The 26540-nt window shown below is 41.7% G+C and overlaps 1 protein-coding gene across 2 annotated transcripts; it reads right to left on the bottom strand.

Annotated features, from left to right (window-relative positions):
• Positions 1-414: 414 nt before the first annotated feature.
• LOC124135757 (MAM and LDL-receptor class A domain-containing protein 1-like) lies at positions 415-26540 on the bottom strand. 2 transcript variants are annotated; one of them, XM_046501291.2, is made up of 13 exons: positions 26375-26540; positions 25678-25824; positions 22478-22734; positions 7390-7471; positions 6717-6806; positions 6472-6612; positions 5708-5964; positions 5489-5567; positions 4875-4934; positions 3276-3416; positions 2556-2812; positions 2154-2222; positions 415-558 (listed from the first exon to the last, which is right to left on the bottom strand). In XM_046501291.2, the coding sequence occupies exons 1-13, from the start codon at positions 26424-26426 to the stop codon at positions 526-528; spliced, it is 1665 nt and encodes a 554-aa protein (XP_046357247.1). In that variant the 5' UTR covers positions 26427-26540; the 3' UTR covers positions 415-525. The 2 variants fall into 2 exon arrangements, with proteins under 2 accessions (XP_046357247.1, XP_048252299.1); XM_048396342.1 differs by lacking the exon at positions 415-558 and adding an exon at positions 1868-2026.

Here is a 26540-nt window from a genome sequence, read left to right as displayed (position 1 = left end):
ACAAAGGTGTGTTTGCTCCACAAACCCAGCATTCGCAACGGTGTTGACAGCAGCTGCTCTGTGTCCGCATGAAGAGAAGATCATACGCTGTCTCTCATTCAACAAAAAGGCTAGGAACTCTAGGACGATATAGTGTAAGCAGGTTTTTTTTAAAGAGTATGGTAATGAACGTATTTAATAAGTCTAGCATCAAAATCCATTTGCCGTAAATATCTTCACATGTACAATAGCGGCAGTAGTTGCCTTCGCATTACCTCTTGCTTTGGATTTTTTAAATGTTTAAATGCTTTCATGTATTTATAGTGTCTTATTATACGAAAGGTCGTCCATTATCCAATATGGGGGACATATTTTAAATCTTATATTCAAAGCAACATTGTGTTTGTCTTGCGAGAAACAGAACAAAAGCTCGGCAAATATAGATAAAGTTTACTTATATATAACAAAAAATGATGCAAAACACATTTGCAGCACGACTTTACAACATATTCAGTTTTAGTGTTGACTGTAATACACATTCTAGTTTCACCCAACAAGTGGATCTGGGGCGTCACTTGTCTGAAATGTGAAGAACAGTATAAATACAACTTTGAGTGACTTGATGAATGGGTTAGTAAATTGTAACGGGTAGTAGCGCAGCTTCGAACATAATTTCAGTTATTTCACGGCATGTCGGCGTAATGTCTGACTGATCAAGGAATCATAATCGAGGCTAGTTGAACCCACAACCATCAGATCCCGGCACGGCTAATTGTAGAGCCTTTGAGCACATGAGCACCTTGCGTTACATGGCATAGTACACTGTGCATTAATCAGGAGGGACACTGTAACCGCCTCATATCACACTGTGAAAATGTCACGTGTATGGCTGTGGGTGCCAGGCAGTATTGATATGGATTTCTACACACTGCCATAAGCATCAAGATACCTTTCTATCACATCAGTCATCAGTGACTTAATGTCTGTGGAACGCGATTTTATTACTTGGTGACATTTTGAATCATTGATTTACGTACGCGATAATACGTTTTAGATTAAATTTCCACTCTGATTTTCCACACTGATTTCAGACTCATGCACAAACATTGTACACCAATAGCTGCAATATGTTTTGTTCCATCATTAACTGCATCACAATGTTTTAAATAGTGTATCGGGACTTCCGTATTCAGGCCCACGCGTTATTATGCTCAAGGGCCCAAAAACAGAAATAGGCCCATATACTTAAATTCGGACATTTATTTTGGAGTGAACTTCCTTAAATTATTTACTTACTCCCTTAGAAAGTGGCGATGCACTACATGAGGCAAATCTTAATGTGCATTCAACAGTACGTGCAAGTTCAGGTTCTGCATTCTATGAAGTTATTTCCGGTTTAAAGTCAAAATTCATGTTTTATATTTCCTTAGTTAAATCAACTTAACAGTTTCTGATTAGTTTCAGAAAAGGGCGCTACCTATCCAGGTAAGAAAGCGTTAGCGCTCCCACACTGAACCCTTGACTTTCGGATAAAATATTATAAATGAGAAAGGGCCATGTTCCGTAATGAGGGCCGTGGCTTAAATACGGGAAGTACCGGTACACCTGTTTATTGGACTTGCAGTGAACACTGTCGTCATTGCACCTGCTTGAGTGTTGTGTGTGACGATGTTACATAACACGCCAGCTCTTACGTCATATACAGCGCTGACCTGTCAGTATCAGTCAATAACTGATCCCGTCAGTCTCCCGCTATCGAATGTTAGCACGTCGGGTGAGGGTGGATCATGGAATTCTAAGTCTTAATAAATTTCTGAATTACAATAAAGTAATGTTTAATATAAAATAGCGATACCTATTGATATTCCAAAATAAAAATGAGTAATGGTAATATATTCACATTTCTACGTCTTCTAAAACAAATTGTAGAGCAGTCTAATGAGATGTCTTCAAGGTGTTCTTCATGGTACATCACTATACAAGCAGTAGTTGGTGCTTCTGTGTGTGCCTGGGCAGTGAACATCAGTCCCCACATCTAGAGTTATTTCTGAAGACATTTGATAGTACACTGTCTAGCTGACATATAAGACATACAAGCCAAGTCTCACTAATGGACCCTATTCTATGGGTTTGTTTAATGTTCCGGCTGAATAACACAATTAGAAATGACATACCTTTAGTGTGACGTCATCAATGGCGAGGTCGCTTCCGTAGTGATGAAGAGCCGTAGCCGACATTGCCAGCTGGAATGTGATAGAGGACCTCTTGTTTCAAACTTTCATTAAATGTTGACGTCGCTACATGATCCTCATTGTATTCGTTTATGTAAAGTGACGGCCGGTGGCAGAGCCGGAAGCCTAGGGCAATGGCAATCACAGCAAGTTGGATCGAAATCGTTCAAACACCACTTTGCTTATCTGCTTACTCAAGTTGTATCTTACCTAATCTCATCTTACCAGTCACAAAAATCAACTGGTGTGTTAAGGCAGTGTGTGATAATACCATTGCATAATTAACCCACATGAGAGCAGCATGCCCTGCACTATGTCTGCAGATGCTGGTGTGAGACTACTTACTCTGTATGTTCCCACAGACAGGGCGACATGCCCCTCTAACCAGTCTGGCGCCTGCCTCCCATCTCTTCTCCACAGTGTGGTCACGGTGCCGTCTGATGTCAGTTTCTGGACACGCAGAGATCCTATGTTGGCGCCATTCATATAATACCAAAAGGTCAAGGACGACGTTGTCTTGATGTCGAGGTCATGTGTTATGAGGTCAGCAGTCCAATTACTGTTCTCGACGTAGCGACCGTCAAGAAACATGAAGTATCCATCTACAATGTTAAATGTCTTCAAATTATTTTTTTATCTCATCGACAGGCGAGTTCAGAATGAGCTACAGATGCTGTGCTGGTGCAGCGGTTGATTGATTAGCTATAGTCAGTTATAAGTAGGCTACATTATATAGAAGTCCCTTCTGTTACGCCGGAGCTAGATTTGGTTAAATTTGACAGAAGTTTCATAAATTCTATTGTCCGTCTCAATTATCCATCCAAACATCGATAGAGCAAACATTGAGACGGTCATATCACAAATTAGAGTTACGTCCCTTAGTGCGTCGTCTGCTGCTGGTATGGTACGTGTATATGATTAAAAAAAGTTATCATGTGACAATTTTCATATCATATCCCATATTAACCCTCGACCCGCATTTCAGCCCTCTGGCTTTCGGCCCCGGGTAGATATGGGGTTTGATATGTACACTGTCATTTGAAATCTTCTAAATATTATACCCACGTGCAGTGGTATGATCGTTCGTTGGTCCAGAGACGAAGTCTGGTGTCGCCCCCGTCCATCGAGTCCAATCTATGTTGTCTCCCTTGTATTGGGACCATCCGCACATCCCAGTCTCAAACGTACACGTGATGGGCTTTGGTTCTGTGATAAACATTGAGAGTGTCACACTGTCACAGACAGATGCACCAGAAAACTACAGGAATGAGGTAGTGAAAACAACAACGCATTTTTAAAACAGATAGACATGAAAATAGACTCCGATTATAGACACAATTTGTTTACATGTGGTAATACGTTAAATCCCATTTTACCTTCACCTCACCAAGTGGTACAGGTGAAATGGGATTTAACGTCGCGTTGAAGATTGTTGCACTTATATAGCAACGTACGTGCACGTACGTGTCTGTGTGGCTGCTTGTACTAGTCCGGACTAACGCCGATTTTATAGTGCTAGCCCACTGAGATACCATGCCACAGTTTACATAAATACCCCAGTCAAGTATACTGACTACGAGCCGACCAGTTCTTGTTTTAGCCCCTTAATGCCGAGCGCCAGGCAGTGAGTACCATCTTTTAACGTCTTCTGGTATGACGCGGCCGGGGATCGAAAACCGGACCGTCCGTTCTCCGGGCGGACGCTCTACCATTAGACCATGCGGTCTCACTTGGTACAACTATGTAATGGAATATAACCCTGTGGGATTCCTGGTTAAAATTGGTCCCCAGCAAACTAAGTTGGTTGTGACAGGCAACTTAGTGGATCGGGTGATCAGGGTCAGTGAATTGGTTGATTGTCACAGTACCCCGACTGCGTGGGACGTTACTCATTATAATATCAATCACAGGATCATCTGTTCTAGACTCGACTATACACAGGCCACAGTCACATAGCAGGCTGTGGTGTTTTTGCCTGGGTTTCAAACTGAACTTTGCAGAGTGATCGCACTGAAGAAAGGTACTGGAGTAACATCCTTATCATTTCACACCTCAGCACTTCGACCAGTTTGCATTGACGAAATAAATCACCCACATCAAGCATATGTTGTGGTTGAGTTGTCTGCCGCATAGTGTATGATGTCCCTTTCTTGTCCTGTAGGTAGCCCTACCATGAATGTGGCAATATGCCCCAAAGTGCAGAACATCGACTAATTAAGTGCCGTGTTCCGCGCGGAAGGGCAACGATGTTTTGTTCGGGAAAGGATGCGATAAATCGATTTTCATATAACATCTAAGAGTGACTTTGGAAATGTTATAGTCCAATACAGTATCAATTTGCTGCAAATTCGAGGCCGCATGACCAAAGTTTGAAGAAGATATAAATTAGAGGTAAAATGGTCTACAAGAAACCACTAGCTCCACTTTTTCATTGTATTAACACATAAATGATCATATGTTAGGAAAAGAAGGTTATGTTTCCCATAACATGCTGAACGCAGAATGATATCCGATGATATTAGGGGTGATGCTAAACTTTCTGTCTGATCGATATACTGACATTTTTTTATGCAAGAAGCGTCACCGTTGATAAGATTGGTACTTTCAAGATTTATTTCTAAAGCTTCTGCTTTAGACGTGACTTTCGTGAGTTTAACAAAAAACCTGTTGTTGGTGGTGTTGGTGTTGTTGTTGTCGGCGTTGGTGTAGTTGTCATGGGGAAGACTGAAACAACCAAACAACATGTTGAAAACTAATGGGAACGTGTTCACTTGTAACGCACGTTACGAGGGAGTAATTATTAATCTAACACGGTCGTGTCATCTGGTGTATTAATTGTAGGCGATTCGTTTGTAACTATTTGGTTTAAGATTCCTCGGACTCAAAATTTGGTAACTGGAATGAATTCAAAGTTTCGAAAACGGTAATTTTGGAAACTGATATAAACCTTTGACTTATAGTCAACACACATTTTCTTCTATTTAACCTTTTCTTTACTTCTTTACTGACCGACCATGGTTTTTTTAAGCTATCCTTCTTAAAAAGGAATAGGTTATTAAAAAATTGTATGACATTTTTATTCTTCTACGATTCGTAATGATAAAATGTTGCCTTGTCATTCACGGTAATGTGTAATTTGACCTCTGCTTTGGGATTTTCCGGTAGGCTCACCGAGATTAAATTATTACATGCTCACTATTGCCGGTTGTGGGTGACAGAATGCGTTAGTCTAAACCAGCAAGTAATGCTTGCGATTTTGTACCTACGCTGATTCTTACCTTCAAACACAGAGGCTATGATGTCGTCGATCGCAATGTCGCTACCGTAGTGCAGCTTGGTCGTTGCTTCAATGACGATCTTATACAGGAAAAGCACACAGCCGTATAAGCATATTAATAGTAGTAATAACATTTCATCGTGACACGCGAATTACAAATAAGCAAAATGGTATATAAAAAAAATAGAAGTTCTTACAAAGACAATATTATACTCATCACCCTAAACGTGCCGGGCAGTATGTTGACATGAGCCTGATGCCATTCGGGTCCCTGTCTGCCACTGGCGGAAAACAGTTCCGTAGTGGAGTGGTCCAGCCCAAGTCGGAGCACCTTCAGTGTGCCAATGCCGGCACCATTCATGTGGTACCAGAAGGTCATGTTGGAGGGGATGTAGGCCTCTATGAAGGGGGTGGTCAGGCGGGTGTACTCCCCAGGGTGGCTGGAGTCTGCTCCACGCATGTACACGTAGTAGCCATCTGGACGTGTGGAATAGGTAGGATTTGTCCTTCATATGAAGTACACTGTCCAAAGTGTCTTTAATATAGTTTTTTGTTGGGTTGTTGGTTGTTTAACGCTACAGTATGCCAGCTATAAGATTGCGGTCTGCTATAAGAAGGCCGTCTAGACAAGGCAACCTTGTGACTGCCGTCGTGAGCATCGACACACGCCACTGGGATGAATTACACTAACAAAGCTGGGGACCTATATTCTTACCCGGAATTCTTTCCCGGGTCGTATAATACAGTTAATATTAATGAAGGTCTCACAGCATATAACTACACAGTGGTTAAGCTAAACACTGGCTGCAATGGTAAACTACATATCAACTATGTCACTTATATATTTTACATCAATATACATAACATTAAACTTTATATTTCAGTAAACATTAAAGCGTTAACATGTACACAAAAGGTTTGCCACGGGAAAACGGCGAATAATTTACGAGTTTATCAGTAAAGTTATATTAATGTAATACTCACTTCCGGTTGTGTGGTCACCTGAAGGCCCGGATGAACGGTCATCAGACAAACCCTTGTTTCTCCTCCAATCATAATTGTCCAGGCTGTCTTGCTTCCAAACACACCAATCCTTCTCGAATGCACAAGAGAGGTCTAGTGTGGCTTCAGAGAAAGAAGGATTTCGTTAGATTAGATGTGATGTCTGTCTTGTCTGTGCATTCATTGTAACGTTTGCGGTACGACAAAGTTTTAAGTGCACAACTTACGTCTAGGTGTTGTTGAAAGTGTGGTGGTTGGTGCTGTGGTCGTAGTCGTAGTTGTTGTTGTAGTGGTGGGTCTTGTGATACCGGTCACCTCTGTAAAACAAGTATGAATTCTTGCAAAACTAGGGTTTCCGCGGGTACATGGAACGAGTACAAGATCTCCAAGCAATAGTCAACGTTAAGACCAGGGCTCCGTTGCACGAAACGCCTTTTAATCAATCCGTTTCCCTTGTACTGACTTTCGAAATTCGTTACACTAATATCGCTTTTTTTTGGAAGAGAGGTCTTATCTTAAGGTTGTTTCTGTGAAGCTCCTGGCGACTGTTGAATGAGATGCAATAAACCAACTTTTGCATTAAGGAAATGTGTAAGAGTAAATTGTGAACTGCGTTAATGAGATCAATGAATGATGCAAATCACTGAAATATGTTCGCTGTTGGTAATGCCGAATATCCTCAGATGAGAACAGGCTGTCTACTAAATATTTGCCGTTATTGTGACACATACATCTATTATTTGCAAAAAGGTCAATGGCAAATGTCTTATACGGGATATCATTTTCGAAAATAATTTAGAAACGTGTAGTGTACATGAAATTGAAGACCGAATTTCCACCAGTGTTCGTGTTATACAGCGCGGACATGCCCTTATATAAACATATGAAGTGCTCGATCACCTGCAGGTTCGTGAGTGACGTCAATGTCGTCAACAGCGATGTCGCTGCCAACGTGTAGCAGCGCTGTTGCATCCAACTCAACCTGAAAATAATTAGAATATATCATATTTCAAATCAAATTTCGACATCGACAGTTTTAAACTACTCCATTAAGTATTCTGATACTGGTTCTTATTTTATCGTTTGCTGTACACCAGCCAACTGTCATACTAGTGGTGTACGTTATTGTATCACGTTACCAATGACAGGTCTTAACAGCTGTTCTCAACGTTTTATATATATATAAACAATGGGGGATCATGACATATGAATAATACGATCGATCGTCGGAAGAATGATCAGCTTTCAAAAATTACTGCCAGAACGGTTTCGGAACCACATCCCCACACCCCAACTTGCCCGAAACATAGCACGTGGACCATGCAAGCCCCTGCTTTTGGGTAGAGGGTCATTCTTCATTTTGACACTTCACTGAATGGTCGTCAAATGGCTCTGAGCGATTTGTATTGTTGATTTCCATTATCTACAGTAACGCGTCAGCTCTCTAGCTCTCTATTTGTGATCAGATTGGGAATGCTTTAAAATGGTAGAAATCAACGATGGTGTGTGAGTATTCCAGTTATATGACGACGTGTCAGCATCATGTAGGATTTTTCCAGTTATATAACGGCGTGTCAGCATAATGTGGGAGTATTCCAGTTATATGACGACATGTCAGCATGATGTGGGAGTATTCCAGTTATATGACGATGTGTCAGCATGATGTGGGAGTATTCCAGTTATATGACGACGTGTCAGCATGATGTGGGAGTATTCCAGTTATATGACGACATGTCAGCATGATGTGGGAGTATTCCAGTTATATGACGACGTGTCAGCATGATGTGGGTGTATTCCAGTTATATGACGACGTGTCAGCATGATGAGGGAGTATTCCAGTTATATAACGACATATCAGCATGATGTGGGACTATTCCAGTTATATGACGACGTGTCAGCATGATGAGGGAGTATTCCAGTTATATAACGACATATCAGCATGATGTGGGAGTATTCCAGTTATATGACGACGTGTCAGCTTGATGTGGGAGTATTCCAGTTATTTGACGACGTGTCAGCATGATCTAGGATTATTCCAGTTATATGACGACATGTCAGCATGATGTAGGATTATTCCAGTTATATAACGACGTGTCAGCATGATGTGTGAGTATTCCAGTTATATGACGACGTGTCAGCATGATGTGGGAGTATTCCAGTTATATGACGACATGTCAGCATGATGTGGGAGTATTCCAGTTATATGACGACATGTCAGCAAGATGTGTGAGTATTCCAGTTATATGACGATGTGTCAGCATGATGTGTGAGTATTCCAGTTATATGACGACATGTCAGCAAGATGTGGGAGTATTCCAGTTATATGACGATGTGTCAGCATGATGTGGGAGTATTCCAGTTATATGACGACGTGTCAGCATGATGTGGGAGTATTCCAGTTATATGACGACATGTCAGCATGATGTGGGAATATTCCAGTTATATGACGACGTGTCAGCATGATGTGGGAGTATTCCAGTTATATGACGACGTGTCAGCATGATGTGGGAGTATTCCAGTTATATAACGACATATCAGCATGATGTGGGACTATTCCAGTTATATGACGACGTGTCAGCATGATGTAGGAGTATTCCAGTTATATGACGACATGTCAGCATGATGTAGGATTATTCCAGTTATATAACGACGTGTCAGCATGATGTGTGAGTATTCCAGGTATATGACGATGTGTCAACATGATGTGGGAGTATTCCAGTTATATGACGACGTGTCAGCATGATGTAGGATTATTCCAGTTATATGACGACGTGTCAGCATGATGTATGAGTATTCCAGTTATATGACGATGTGTCAGCATGATGTGGGCGTATTCAAGTTATATGACGACGTGTCAGCATGATGTGGGAGTATTCCAGTTATATGACCACGTGTCAGCATGATGTGGGCGTATTCCAGTTATATGACGATGTGTCAGCGTGATGTGGGCGTATTCCAGTTATATGACGATGTGTCAGCATGATGAAGGATTATTCCAGTTATATGACGACGTGTCAGCATGATGTGTGAGTATTCCAGTTATATGACGATGTGTCAGCATGATTTAGGATTATTCCTGTTATATGACGACGTGTCAGCATGATGTGTGAGTATTCCAGTTATATGACGGCGTGTCAGCATGATGTGGGATTATTCCAGTTATATGACGGCGTGTCAGCATGATGTAGGATTATTCCAGTTATATGACGGCGTGTCAGCATGATATGTGAGTATTCCAGTTATATGACGACGTGTCAGCATGATGTGTGAGTATTCCAGTTATATGACGATGTGTCAGCATGATGTGTGAGTATTCCAGTTATATGACGACGTGTCAGCATGATGTATGAGTATTCCAGTTATATGGCGGCGTGTCAATTTGATGTATGAGTATTCCAGTTATATGACGATGTGTCAGCCTGATGTATGAGTATTTCAGTTATATGACGACGTGTCAGCATGATGTGGGAGTATTCCAATTATATGACGATGTGTCCGCCTGATGTATGAGTATTTCAGTTATATGGCGGTGTATCAGCATGATGTGGGAGTATTCCAGTTATATGACGATGTGTCAACATGATGTGGGAGTATTCAAGTTATATGACGACGTGTCAGCATGATGTGTGAGTATTCAAGTAATATGACGACGTGTCAGCATGATGTAGGATTATTCCAGTTATATGACGATGTGTCAGCATGATGTAGGATTATTCCAGTTATATGACGACGTGTCAGCATGATTTGTGAGTATTCCAGTTATATGACGACGTGTCAGCATGATGTATGAGTATTCCAGTTATATGGCGGCGTGTCAGCATGATGTGTGAGTATTCGAGTTATATCACGATATGTCAGCATGATGTATGAGTATTTCAGTTATATGACTATGTGTCAGCATGATGTGGGAGTATTCCAGTTATATGACGATGTGTCAGCATGATGTGGGAGTATTCAAGTTATATGGCGACGTGTCAGCATGATGTAGGATTATTCCAGTTATATGACGACGTGTCAGCATGATGTAGGATTATTCCAGTTATATGACCACGTGTCAGCATGATGTGTGAGTATTCCAGTTATATGACGACGTGTCAGCATGATGTATGAGTATTCCAGTTATATGGCGGGTTGTCAGCATGATGTATGAGTATTCCAGTTATATGGCGGCATGTCAGCACGATGTGTGAGTATTCCAGTTATATGACGATCTGTCAGCATGATGTGGGAGTATTCCAGTTATATGGCGGCGTGTCAATTTGATGTATGAGTATTCCAATTATATGACGATGTGTCAGCCTGATGTATGAGCATTCAAGTTATATGACGACGTGTCAGCATGATGTGTGAGTATTCCAGTTATATGGCGGCGTGTCAATTTGATGTATGAGTATTCTAGTTATATGACGACAGGTCAGCATGATGTGGGAGTATTCCAGTTATATGACGACGTTTCAGCATGATGTGGGAGTATTCAAGTTATATGTCGACGTGTCAATTTGGTGTATGAGTATTCCAGTTATATGGCGGCGTGTCAATTTGATGTATGAGTATTCCAGTTATATGACGACGTGTCAGCATGATGTGTGAGTATTCCGGTTAGATGTCGGCGTGTCAGCATGATGTGTGAGTATTCCAGTTATATGACGATGTGTCAGCATGATGTATGAGTATTCCAGTTATATAACGATGTGTCAGCATGATGTGGGAGTATTCCAGTTATATGATAACGTGTCAGCATGATGTAGGATTATTCCAGTTATATGACGATGTGTCAACATGATGTGGGAGTATTCCAGTTATATGACGATGTGTCAGCATGATGTGTGAGTATTCCAGTTATATGACGATGTGTCAGCATGATGTAGGATTATTCCAGTTATATGACGGCGTGTCAGCATGATGTGGGATTATTCCAGTTATATGACGGCGTGTCAGCATGATGTAGGATTATTCCAGTTATATGACGATGTGTCAGCATGATGTGTGAGTATTCCAGTTATATGACGATGTGTCAACATGATGTGGGAGTATTCCAGTTATATGACGACGTGTCAGCATGATGTGTGAGTATTCCAGTTATATGACGACGTGTCAGCATGATGTATGAGTATTCCAGTTATATGTCGGCGTGTCAATTTGATGTATGAGTATTCCAGTTATATGACGACGTGTCAGCCTGATGTATGAGTATTTCAGTTAGATGGCGGCGTGTCAGCATGATGTTGGTGTATTCCAGTTATATGGCGGCGTGTCAGCATGATGTGTGAGTATTCCAGTTATATGACGACGTGTCAGCCTGATGTATGAGTATTTCAGTTATATGACGGCGTGTCAGCATGATGTATGAGTATTCCAGTTATATGACGATGTGTCAACATGATGTGTGAGTATTCCAGTTATATGACGATGTGTCAACATGATGTGGGAGTATTCCAGTTATATGACGACGTGTCAGCATGATGTGGGAGTATTCAAGTAACATGACGACGTGTCAGCATGATGTAGGATTATTCCAGTTATATGACGATATGTCAGCATGATGTAGGATTATTCCAGTTATATGACGACGTGTCGGCATGATGTGTGAGTATTCCAGTTATATGACGACGTGTCAGCATGATGTGTGAGTATTCCAGTTATATGTCGGCGTGTCAGCATGATGTGTGAGTATTCCAGTTATATGACGATGTGTCAGCATGATGTATGAGTATTTCAGTTAGATGACTATGTGTCAGCATGATGTGGGAGTATTCCAGTTATATGACGATGTGTCAGCATGATGTGGGAGTATTCCAGTTATATGGCGACGTGTCAGCATGATGTAGGATTATTCCAGTTATATGACTATGTGTCAGCATGATGTAGGATTATTCCAGTTATATGACGACGTGTCAGCATGATGTGGGAGTATTCCAATTATATGACGATGTGTCAGCCTGATGTATGAGTATTTCAGTTATATGACGACGTGTCAGCATGATGTGGGAGTATTCCAATTATATGACGATGTGTCCGCCTGATGTATGAGTATTTCAGTTATATGGCGGCGTATCAGCATGATGTGGGAGTATTCCAGTTATATGACGATGTGTCAACATGATGTGGGAGTATTCAAGTTATATGACGACGTGTCAGCATGATGTGTGAGTATTCAAGTAATATGACGACGTGTCAGCATGATGTAGGATTATTCCAGTTATATGACGATGTGTCAGCATGATGTAGGATTATTCCAGTTATATGACGACGTGTCAGCATGATGTGTGAGTATTCCAGTTATATGACGACGTGTCAGCATGATGTATGAGTATTCCAGTTATATGGCGGCGTGTCAGCATGATGTGTGAGTATTCGAGTTATATCACGATATGTCAGCATGATGTATGAGTATTTCAGTTATATGACTATGTGTAAGCATGATGTGGGAGTATTCCAGTTATATGACGATGTGTCAGCATGATGTGGGAGTATTCAAGTTTTATGGCGATGTGTCAGCATGATGTAGGATTATTCCAGTTATATGACGGCGTGTCAGCATGATGTAGGATTATTCCAGTTATATGACCACTTGTCAGCATGATGTGTGAGTATTCCAGTTATATGACGACGTGTCAGCATGATGTATGAGTATTCCAGTTATATGGCGGGTTGTCAGCATGATGTATGAGTATTCCAGTTATATGGCGGCATGTCAGCACGATGTGTGAGTATTCCAGTTATATGACGATCTGTCAGCATGATGTGGGAGTATTCCAGTTATATGGCGGCGTGTCAATTTGATGTATGAGTATTCCAATTATATGACGATGTGTCAGCCTGATGTATGAGCATTCAAGTTATATGACGACGTGTCAGCATGATGTGTGAGTATTCCAGTTATATGGCGGCGTGTCAATTTGATGTATGAGTATTCTAGTTATATGACGACAGGTCAGCATGATGTGGGAGTATTCCAGTTATATGACGACGTTTCAGCATGATGTGGGAGTATTCAAGTTATATGTCGACGTGTCAATTTGATGTATGAGTATTCCAGTTATATGGCGGCGTGTCAATTTGATGTATGAGTATTCCAGTTATATGACGATGTGTCAGCATGATGTGTGAGTATTCCAGTTAGATGTCGGCGTGTCAGCATGATGTGTGAGTATTCCAGTTATATGACGATGTGTCAGCATGATGTATGAGTATTCCAGTTATATGACGATGTGTCAGCATGATGTGGGAGTATTCCAGTTATATGATAACGTGTCAGCATGATGTAGGATTATTCCAGTTATATGACGATGTGTCAGCATGATGTGTGAGTATTCCAGTTATATGACGATGTGTCAGCATGATGTAGGATTATTCCAGTTATATGACGGCGTGTCAGCATGATGTGGGATTATTCCAGTTATATGACGACGTGTCAGCATGATCTAGGATTATTCCAGTTATATGACGACGTGTCAGCATGATGTGTGAGTATTCCAGTTATATGTCGGCGTGTCAGCATGATGTGTGAGTATTCCAGTTATATGACGATGTGTCAGCATGATGTATGAGTATTTCAGTTAGATGACTATGTGTCAGCATGATGTGGCAGTATTCCAGTTATATGACGATGTGTCAGCATGATGTGGGAGTATTCCAGTTATATGGCGACGTGTCAGCATGATGTAGGATTATTCCAGTTATATGACTATGTGTCAGCATGATGTAGGATTATTCCAGTTATATGACGACGTGTCAGCATGATATATGAGTATTCCAGTTATATGACGACGTGTCAGCATGATGTATGAGTATTCCAGTTATATGTCGGCGTGTCAATTTGATGTATGAGTATTCCAGTTATATGACGACGTGTCAGCCTGATATATGAGTATTTCAGTTTGATGGCGGCGTGTCAGTATGATGTGTGAGTATTCCAGTTATATGACGATGTGTCAACATGATGTGGGAGTATTCCAGTTATATGACGACGTGTCAGCATGATGTGGGAGTATTCAAGTAACATGACGACGTGTCAGCATGATGTAGGATTATTCGAATTATATGACGATGTGTCAGCATGATGTAGGATTATTCCAGTTATATGACGACATGTCAGCATGATGTATGAGTATTCCAGTTATATGACGATGTGTCAGCATGATGTGGGAGTATTCCAGTTATATGACGACGTATCAGCATGATGTGGGACTATTCCAGTTATATGACGACGTGTCAGCATGATGAGGGAGTATTCCAGTTATATAACGACATATCAGCATGATTTGGGAGTATTCCAGTTATATGACGACGTGTCAGCTTGATGTGGGAGTATTCCAGTTATATGACGACGTGTCAGCATGATGTATGAGTATTCCAGTTATATGACGACGTGTCAGCCTGATGTATGAGTATTTCAGTTAGATGGCGTCGTGTCAGTATGATGTGTGAGTATTCCAGTTATATGACGATGTGTCAACATGATGTGGGAGTATTCCAGTTATATGACGACGTGTCAGCATGATGTGGGAGTATTCAAGTAACATGACGACGTGTCAGCATGATGTAGGATTATTCGAATTATATGACGATGTGTCAGCATGATGTAGGATTATTCCAGTTATATGACGACGTGTCAGCATGATGTATGAGTATTCTAGTTATATGAGGATATGTCAGCATGATGTGGGAGTATTCCAGTTATATGACGACGTGTCTGCATGATGTATGAGTATTCCAGTTATATGACGACGTGTCAGCATGATGTGTGAGTATTCCAGTTATATGACGACGTGTCAGCATGATGTATGAGTATTTCAGTTAGATGACTATGTGGCAGCATGATGTATGAGTATTCCAGTTATATGACCACGTGTCAGCATGATATGTGAGTATTCCAGTTATATGACGACGTGTCAATTTGATGTATGAGTATTCCAGTTATATGACGACGTGTCAGCCTGATATATGAGTATTTCAGTTTGATGGCGGCGTGTCAGTATGATGTGTGAGTATTCCAGTTATATGACGATGTGTCAACATGATGTGGGAGTATTCCAGTTATATGACGACGTGTCAGCATGATGCGGGAGTATTCAAGTAACATGACGACGTGTCAGCATGATGTAGGATTATTCGAATTATATGACGATGTGTCAGCATGATGTAGGATTATTCCAGTTATATGACGACATGTCAGCATGATGTATGAGTATTCCAGTTATATGACGATGTGTCAGCATGATGTGGGAGTATTCCAGTTATATGACGACGTATCAGCATGATGTGGGACTATTCCAGTTATATAACGACGTGTCAGCATGATCAGGGAGTATTCCAGTTATTTAACGACATATCAGCATGATGTGGGAGTATTCCAGTTATATGACGACGTGTCAGCTTGATGTGGGAGTATTCCAGTTTTATGACGACGTGTCAGCATGATGTATGAGTATTCCAGTTATATGTCGGCGTGTCAATTTGATGTATGAGTATTCCAGTTATATGACGACGTGTCAGCTTGATGTATGAGTATTTCAGTTAGATGGCGGCGTGTCAGTATGATGTGTGAGTATTCCAGTTATATGACGATGTGTCAACATGATGTGGGAGTATTCTAGTTATATGACGACGTGTCAGCATGATGTGGGAGTATTCAAGTAACATGACGACGTGTCAGCATGATGTAGGATTATTCGAATTATATGACGATGTGTCAGCATGATGTAGGATTATTCCAGTTATATGACGACGTGTCTGCATGATGTATGAGTATTCCAGTTATATGACGACGTGTCAGCATGATGTGTGAGTATTCCAGTTATATGACGACGTGTCAGCATGATGTATGAGTATTTCAGTTAGATGACTATGTGGCAGCATGATGTATGAGTATTCCAGTTATATGACCACGTGTCAGCATGATGTGTGAGTATTCCAGTTATATGACGACGTGTCAGCATGATCTGTGAGTATTCCAGTTATATGTCGACGTGTCAGCATGATGTATGAGTATTCCAGTTATATGACCGCGTGTCAGCATGATGTGTGAGTATTCCAGTTATATGACGACGTGTCAGCATGATGTGTGAGTATTCCAGTTATATGACGACGTGTCAGCATGATGTATGAGTATTCCAGTTATATGACGATATGTCAGCATGATGTGGGAGTATTCCAGTTATATGACGACGTGTCAGCATGATGTATGAGTATTCCAGTTATATGACGACGTGTCAGCATGATGTGTGAGTATTCCAGTTATATGACGACGTGTCTGCATGATGTATGAGTATTCCAGTTATATGACGACGTGTCAGCATGATGTGTGAGTATTCCAGTTATATGACGACGTGTCAGCATGATGTATGAGTATTTCAGTTAGATGACTATGTGGCAGCATGATGTATGAGTATTCCAGTTATATGACCACGTGTCAGCATGATGTGTGAGTATTCCAGTTATATGACGACGTGTCAGCATGATCTGTGAGTATTCCAGTTATATGTCGACGTGTCAGCATGATGTATGAGTATTCCAGTTATATGACGATGTGTCAGCATGATGTGTGAGTATTCCAGTTATATGACGACGTGTCAGCATGATGTGTGAGTATTCCAGTTATATGACGACGTGTCAGCATGATGTATGACTATTCCAGTTATATGACCACGTGTCAGCATGATGTGTGAGTATTCCAGTTATATGACGACGTGTCAGCATGATGTATGAGTATTCCAGTTATATGTCGGCGTGTCAGCATGATGTATGAGTATTCCAGTTATATGACGATGTGTCAGCATGATGTCTGAGTATTTCAGTTATATGACTATGTGTCAGCATGATGTAGGATTATTCCAGTTATATGACGACGTGTCAGCATGATGTATGAGTATTCTAGTTATATGACGATATGTCAGCATGATGTGGGAGTATTCCAGTTATATGACGACGTGTCTGCATGATGTATGAGTATTCCAGTTATATGACGACGTGTCAGCATGATGTGTGAGTATTCCAGTTATATGACGACGTGTCAGCATGATGTATGAGTATTTCAGTTAGATGACTATGTGGCAGCATGATGTATGAGTATTCCAGTTATATGACCACGTGTCAGCATGATGTGTGAGTATTCCAGTTATATGACGACGTGTCAGCATGATCTGTGAGTATTCCAGTTATATGTCGACGTGTCAGCATGATGTATGAGTATTCCAGTTATATGACCGCGTGTCAGCATGATGTGTGAGTATTCCAGTTATATGACGACGTGTCAGCATGATGTGTGAGTATTCCAGTTATATGACGACGTGTCAGCATGATGTATGAGTATTCCAGTTATATGACGATATGTCAGCATGATGTGGGAGTATTCCAGTTATATGACGACGTGTCAGCATGATGTATGAGTATTCCAGTTATATGACGACGTGTCAGCATGATGTGTGAGTATTCCAGTTATATGACGACGTGTCTGCATGATGTATGAGTATTCCAGTTATATGACGACGTGTCAGCATGATGTGTGAGTATTCCAGTTATATGACGACGTGTCAGCATGATGTATGAGTATTTCAGTTAGATGACTATGTGGCAGCATGATGTATGAGTATTCCAGTTATATGACCACGTGTCAGCATGATGTGTGAGTATTCCAGTTATATGACGACGTGTCAGCATGATCTGTGAGTATTCCAGTTATATGTCGACGTGTCAGCATGATGTATGAGTATTCCAGTTATATGACGATGTGTCAGCATGATGTGTGAGTATTCCAGTTATATGACGACGTGTCAGCATGATGTGTGAGTATTCCAGTTATATGACGACGTGTCAGCATGATGTATGACTATTCCAGTTATATGACCACGTGTCAGCATGATGTGTGAGTATTCCAGTTATATGACGACGTGTCAGCATGATGTATGAGTATTCCAGTTATATGTCGGCGTGTCAGCATGATGTATGAGTATTCCAGTTATATGACGATGTGTCAGCATGATGTCTGAGTATTTCAGTTATATGACTATGTGTCAGCATGATGTGGGAGTATTCCAGTTATATGACGATGTGTCAGCATGATGTGGGAGTATTCAAGTTATATGGCGACGTGTCAGCATGATGTAGGATTATTCCAGTTATATGACGATGTGTCAGCATGATGTAGGATTATTCCAGTTATATGACCACGTGTCAGCATGATGTGTGAGTATTCCAGTTATATGACGACGTGTCAGCATGATGTATGAGTATTCCAGTTATATGGCGGGTTGTCAGCATGATGTGTGAGTATTCCAGTTATATGACGATGTGTCAGCATGATGTGGGAATATTCCAGTTAGATGGCGGCGTGTCAATTTCATGTATGAGTATTCCAGTTATATGACGATGGGTCAGCATGATTTATGAGTATTCCAGTTATATGACGACGTGTCAGCATGATGTGTGAGTATTCCAATTATATGGCGGCGTGTCAATTTGATGTATGAGTATTCTAGTTATATGACGACAGGTCAGCATGATGTGGGAGTATTCCAGTTATGTGACGACGTGTCAGCATGATGTGGGAGTATTCCAGTTATATGACGACGTGTCACCATGATGTATGAGTATTCCAGTTATATGGCGGCGTGTCAGCATGATGTGTGAGTATTCCAGTTATATGACGATGTGTCAGCATGATGTATGAGTATTTCAGTTATATGACTATGTGTCAGCATGATGTGGGATTATTCCAGTTATATGACCACGTGTCAACATGATGTGTGAGTATTCCAGTTATATGACGACGTGTCAGCATGATGTATGAGTATTCCAGTTATATGGCGGGTTGTCAGCATGATGTATGAGTATTTCAGTTATATGACGACATGTCAGCATGATGTGGGAGTATTCCAGTTATATGACGACGTGTCAGCATGACGTGGGAGTATTCTAGTTATATGACGACGTGTCAGCATGATGTATGAGTATTCCAGTTATATGTCGACGTGTCAGCCTGATGTATGAGTATTCCAGTTATATGTCGACGTGTCAGCATGATGTGTGAGTATTCCAATTATATGACGACGTGTCACCATGATGTATGAGTATTCCAGTTATATGTCGGCGTGTCAATTTGATGTATGAGTATTCCAGTTAAATGACGATGTGTCAGCCTGATGTATGAGTATTTCAGTTATATGGCGGCGTGTCAGTATGATGTGTGAGTATTCCAGTTATATGACGACGTGTCAGCATGATGTGGGAGTATTCCAGTTATATGGCGATGTGTCAGCATGATGTATGAGTATTCCAGTTATATGACGACGTGTCAGCATGATGTGGGACTAATCCAGTAATATGGCGGCGTGTCAATTTGATGTATAAGTATTCCAGTTATATGACGACGTGTCAATTTGATGTATGAGTTTTCCAGTTATATGGCGACGTGTCAGCATGATGTGTGAGTATTCCAGTTATATGGCGGCGTGTCAATTTGATGTATGAGTATTCCAGTTATATGACGACGTGTCAGCATGATGTGTGAGTATTCCAGTAATATGGCGGCGTTTCAATTTGATGTATGAGTATTCCAGTTATATGACGACGTGTCAGCATGATGTGTGAGTATTCCAGTTATATGGCGGCGTGTCAATTTGATGTATGAGTATTCCAGTTAAATGACGATGTGTCAACATGATGTGGGAGTATTCCAGTTACATGGCGGCGTGTCAATTTGATGTATGAGTATTCCAGTTATATGACGATGTGTCAGCATGATGTGGGAGTATTCCAGTTATATGACGACATGTCAGCATGATGTGGGCGTATTCCAGTTATATGACGACGTGTCAGCATGACGTGGGAGTATTCTAGTTATATGACGACGTGTCAGCATGATGTATGAGTATTCCAGTTATATGTCGACGTGTCAGCATGATGTAGGATTATTCCAGTTATATGACGATGTGTCAGCATGATGTAGGATTATTCCAGTTATATGACCACGTGTCAGCATGATGTGTGAGTATTCCAGTTATATGACGACGTGTCAGCATGATGTATGAGTATTCCAGTTATATGGCGGGTTGTCAGCATGATGTGTGAGTATTCCAGTTATATGACGATGTGTCAGCATGATGTGGGAATATTCCAGTTAGATGGCGGCGTGTCAATTTCATGTATGAGTATTCCAGTTATATGACGATGGGTCAGCATGATTTATGAGTATTCCAGTTATATGACGACGTGTCAGCATGATGTGTGAGTATTCCAATTATATGGCGGCGTGTCAATTTGATGTATGAGTATTCTAGTTATATGACGACAGGTCAGCATGATGTGGGAGTATTCCAGTTATGTGACGACGTGTCAGCATGATGTGGGAGTATTCAAGTTATATGGCGGCGTGTCAATTTGATGTGGGAGTATTCCAGTTATATGGCGGCGTGTCAATTTGATGTATGAGTATTCCAGTTATATGACGACGTGTCAGCATGATGTGTGAGTATTCCAGTTATATGACGACGTGTCACCATGATGTATGAGTATTCCAGTTATATGGCGGCGTGTCAGCATGATGTGTGAGTATTCCAGTTATATGACGATGTGTCAGCATGATGTGGGAGTATTTCAGTTATATGACTATGTGTCAGCATGATGTGGGATTATTCCAGTTATATGACCACGTGTCAACATGATGTGTGAGTATTCCAGTTATATGACGACGTGTCAGCATGATGTATGAGTATTCCAGTTATATGGCGGGTTGTCAGCATGATGTATGAGTATTTCAGTTATATGACGACATGTCAGCATGATGTGGGAGTATTCCAGTTATATGACGACGTGTCAGCATGACGTGGGAGTATTCCAGTTATATGACGACGTGTCAGCATGATGTATGAGTATTCCAGTTATATGTCGACGTGTCAGCCTGATGTATGAGTATTCCAGTTATATGTCGACGTGTCAGCATGATGTGTGAGTATTCCAATTATATGACGACGTGTCAGCATGATGTATGAGTATTCCAGTTATATGTCGGCGTGTCAATTTGATGTATGAGTATTCCAGTTAAATGACGATGTGTCAGCCTGATGTATGAGTATTTCAGTTATATGGCGGCGTGTCAGTATGATGTGTGAGTATTCCAGTTATATGACGACGTGTCAGCATGATGTGGGAGTATTCCAGTTATATGGCGATGTGTCAGCATGATGTATGAGTATTCCAGTTATATGACGACGTGTCAGCATGATGTTGGACTAATCCAGTAATATGGCGGCGTGTCAATTTGATGTATAAGTATTCCAGTTATATGACGACGTGTCAATTTGATGTATGAGTTTTCCAGTTATATGGCGACGTGTCAGCATGATGTGTGAGTATTCCAGTTATATGGCGGCGTGTCAATTTGATGTATGAGTATTCCAGTTATATGACGACGTGTCAGCATGATGTGGGAGTATTCCAGTAATATGGCGGCGTTTCAATTTGATGTATGAGTATTCCAGTTATATGACGACGTGTCAGCATGATGTGTGAGTATTCCAGTTATATGGCGGCGTGTCAATTTGATGTATGAGTATTCCAGTTAAATGACGATGTGTCAACATGATGTGGGAGTATTCCAGTTATATGGCGGCGTGTCAATTTGATGTATGAGTATTCCAGTTATATGACGACGTGTCAGCATGATGTGGGAGTATACCAGTTATACGACGACATGTCAGCATGATGTGGGCGTATTCCAGTTATATGACGACGTGTCAGCATGATGTGGGAGTATTCCAGTTAAGCTGATGAATGATCATTATCAGGAGAATCTAGGAGTCGAACCCACGTGATCAGAGGATCCATGCACGCGTAAACCTTTTCCCGATTAAGACGATTTCCCATATATTTTTTATTTATACATGAAAAACATAGCTGATGTTAAAAATATATAATTCCGAATTAACCACACACGAAGGCAGGGACTAACCTAGGTTTGCTGAGAGTTAAGGAATCTTATCACGCCTACCTGATACAGGCCAGGGGGCAGTTTGACTTGGGCCAGCTTCCATTCGTTGCCTTGACGACGAGACAGCCGCCACAGAAGCCTGCGTCCACCGCTTGCAGGCAGCATCGACAATGACAACGTCCCTATTCCGTTACCGTTCATATGGTACCAGAATTTGAAGGTGATAATAGACGTTACACTCAGAAAGGGGCTGACGAGACTGGCATGAGCGTCAGCGTCATGGGCGTCCTTGCCTCGGATATACACATATTGTCCTCCTGAATATAGTGGAAGTAAATATGTACAATAGTATGTCTATATGTACATACCATTGTCTTGAACCCACCACACCATCGTCTTGAACCTTCCATGCCACCGTCTTGAACCTACCATCACATTGTCTTGAATCTTCCATACCATCGTCTTGAACCTACCATACCATCGTCTTCAACCTACCATACCATCGTCTTAAAACTTCCATACCATCGTCTTCAACCTACCATCACATTGTCTGGAACCTTCCATACCATCGTCTTGAACCTACCATCCCATAGTCTTGAACCTACCATACCATTGTCCTGAACCTACCATACCATCGTCTTGAACCTACCATCTAATCGTCTTGAACCTAAAATTCCATCGTCTTGAACCTACCATACCATTGCCTTGAACCTACCATCACATTGTCTTCAACCTACCATCCCATCCTCTTGAACCTACCATACCATTGTCTTCAACCTACCATACCATCGTCTTGAACCTACCATACCATCGCCTTGAACCTACCATACCATCGTCTTGAACCTACCATATCATCGTCTTGAACCTACCATACCATCGTCTTGAACCTACCATCACATTGTCTTGAACCTTCCATACCATCGCCTTCAACCTACCATCCCATCGTCTTGAACCTACCATACCATCGTCTTGAACCTACCATCCCATCCTCTTGAACCTGCCATACCATTGTCTTCAACCTACCATACCATCGTCTTGAACCTACCATACCATCGCCTTGAACCTACCATACCATCGTCTTGAACCTACCATATCATCGTCTTGAACCTACCATACCATCGTCTTGAACCTACCATCACATTGTCTTGAACCTTCCATACCATCGCCTTCAACCTACCATCCCATCGTCTTGCACCTACCATACCATCGTCTTGAACCTACCATCCCATCGTCTTGAACCTACCATACCATCGTCTTGAACCTACCATATCATCGTCTTGAACCTTCCATACCACCGTCTTGAACCTACCATCACATTGTCTTGAATCTTCCATACCATCGTCTTGAACCTACCATCCCATCGTCTTGAACCTACCATACCATCGTCTTAAAACTTCCATACCATCGTCTTCAACGTACCATCACATTGTCTGGAACCTTCCATACCACCGTCTTGAACCTACCATCCCATAGTCTTGAACCTACCATACCATTATCCTGAACCTACCATACCATCGTCTTGAACCTACCATCCAATCGTCTTGAACCTAAAATTCCATCGTCTTGAACCTACCAGACCATTGCCATTAACCTACCATCACATTGTCGTCGACCTACCATCCCATCCTCTTGAACCTACCATACCATCGTCTTGAACCTACCATACCATCGTCTTAAAACTTCCATACCATCGTCTTCAACCTACCATCACATTGTCTTGAACCTTCCATACCATAGTATTGAACCTACCATACCATTGTCTTGAAACTACCATACCATTGTCTTGAACCTACCATACCATCGTCTTAAACCTTTCATACCATCGTCTTGAACCTACCATACCATCGTCTTGAACCTACCATACCATTGTCTTTAACCTACCATCACATTGTCTTGAACCTACCAACACATTGTCTTGAACCTACCATCCCATCGTCTTGAACCTACCATCACATTGTCTTGAACCTACCATCCCATCGTCTTGAACCTACCATCACATTGTCTTGAACCTTCCATAACATCGTGTTGTACCTACCATACCATCGCCTTGAACCTACCATCACATTGTCTTGAACCTACCATACAATCGTCTTGAACCTACCATAGCATCGTCTTAAAACTTCAATACCATCGTCTTCAACCTGCCATCACATCGTCTTGAACCTACCATACCATCGTCTTGAACCCACCATCCCATCGTCTTGAACCTAACATACCACTGTCTTAAGCCTACCATCCCATCGTCTTGAACCTACCATACCACTGTCTTGAAGACACCATTCCATCGTCTTGAACCTACGATACCACTGTCTTGAAGCCACCAATCCATCGTTTTGAACCTACCATACCATCTTCTTGAACCTATCCCATCGTTCGTCTTGAACCTACCTACCCCACCCCCCACCCCCCACCCCACCCCCCCCCCCCCCACCCCCACCCCCCCACCCCCCCACCACTGTCTTAAGCCTACCATCCCATCGTCTTGAACCTACCATACCACTGTCTTGAAGACACCATTCCATCGTCTTGAACCTACGATACCACTGTCTTGAAGCCACCAATCCATCGTTTTGAACCTACCATACCATCTTCTTGAACCTATCCCATCGTTCGTCTTGAACCTACCTACCCCACCCCCCCCCCCCCCCCACCCCCCCACACACCCCCACACCCCCCCCCCCCCCCCCCACCCACACCCCCACCCCCACCCCACCTTGCAAGCGCGATATATTTATCTGAAACCATCTCATGTTATCTCAATGCCCCATATAGACCTGATCACAATCTCATGAAAGTCAGATCTTATCGACACAAAGATAACTCTGGTCATCTCATTACAGGTCATATCAGAACGGTCTTTCATCCGACCATGTGAATGCATCTCTTATGTGAATGTAAAAGTTTTATATTTTCGAATCATGCAACCTTGATCAGTTTCCAAATTTTGAATCGAGAACTTAGTCAAATATTTTTCAACGCGTATTCTTGATTTGAAATCGTAATTGTTTTAACTATTGCAGATTAGCACGAGAGAGTTGCTTTCTGAGTGGCTAAAGTCGAAATTTCTGTTATGCATTTCATTGGTTGTTCAAAGCTGACGAAAGATTCTGACGTAACCTGTAATGGCATTTCCCCGGATCTTTGGGAACACTGAGATTTGTATTCACTACGATTTTGTCTGACCATCTCTTGCCTGCGTGGAAACCTCGCCCTACGTTAGCCATGTGTGTGATGCAAAAAACTGCGTGGTCTAAACTTACTGCCAGATGTGTGGTCTTCTTTTGGACCGGAAGTGGCATCGGAGGTGGCTTCTTTTCCAATCCTCCAATCAAACTGGTTGTTCCAGCTCTGCTTCCAGCCACAATAACCGTGATCGAAGTTGCAAGACAGAGCTGTGACTTCATGACCTACAACATCAGTATTGAGTTCTGGTACCGGCATCGTTGAGTTCAGTAACCCTCATGTTAGTAACTATGAATCAGTGCAGAGTGATTCTATAGTAAGACGAGTTTGAAATGTGTTCACTTTATGATGTGTACCTATAAATTAAAACTCCATCAAATAACGTTTGAAAAATATCTAATAAATTTGATTAATGAAGTTCAAATTTCAGTCTACTGTAAACAATAAATATCCGTTTTAGCAAACGATATGTAACGGGGACGATTCTGGACCAGGCATCCAATGATTGAAAACGTGAACATAGTTCCACGATATCCCAGTACGGTGACAGGCAATCGACCAAGTCAAAGGGTGTGACCACGTCATACTCTATAGCTGGCTCTTACGACCAGATGGGATAATGGAAACATTTCTACCCGGAATCTCCACGGAAAACATGCCCGACTGACTGACTCTGAATTGAAATGTGTTGAAGCAGAAAGGTTTAGGTGTTAGCTACTACAAGTCTACCTCATTATCCCGATACCAGGTGAGGTTACCAAGAAGGCTACCTACCCACCATCAGCAACATTAGGAAGAAAGGAGCTGAGAAACCGTACATGGTCATCACACTTGACAACACACAAGTAGCAGTAATGTACTTTTGTAGACACTAGCAGTGTACAAGTAGTATTCACACGAATCTTGAGTAGGCCAGACAGTCTGTCGTCGATCCCAGCGA

This window comes from Haliotis rufescens, unplaced genomic scaffold (assembly GCF_023055435.1).
Source record: "Haliotis rufescens isolate VD_foot unplaced genomic scaffold, xgHalRufe1.0.p SCAF_1, whole genome shotgun sequence".
Taxonomy (NCBI): Eukaryota; Metazoa; Mollusca; class Gastropoda; order Lepetellida; family Haliotidae; genus Haliotis; species Haliotis rufescens.
The sequence above is the reverse complement of the archived record's forward strand: the minus strand, read 5'-3'. Positions and strand labels throughout refer to the sequence as shown.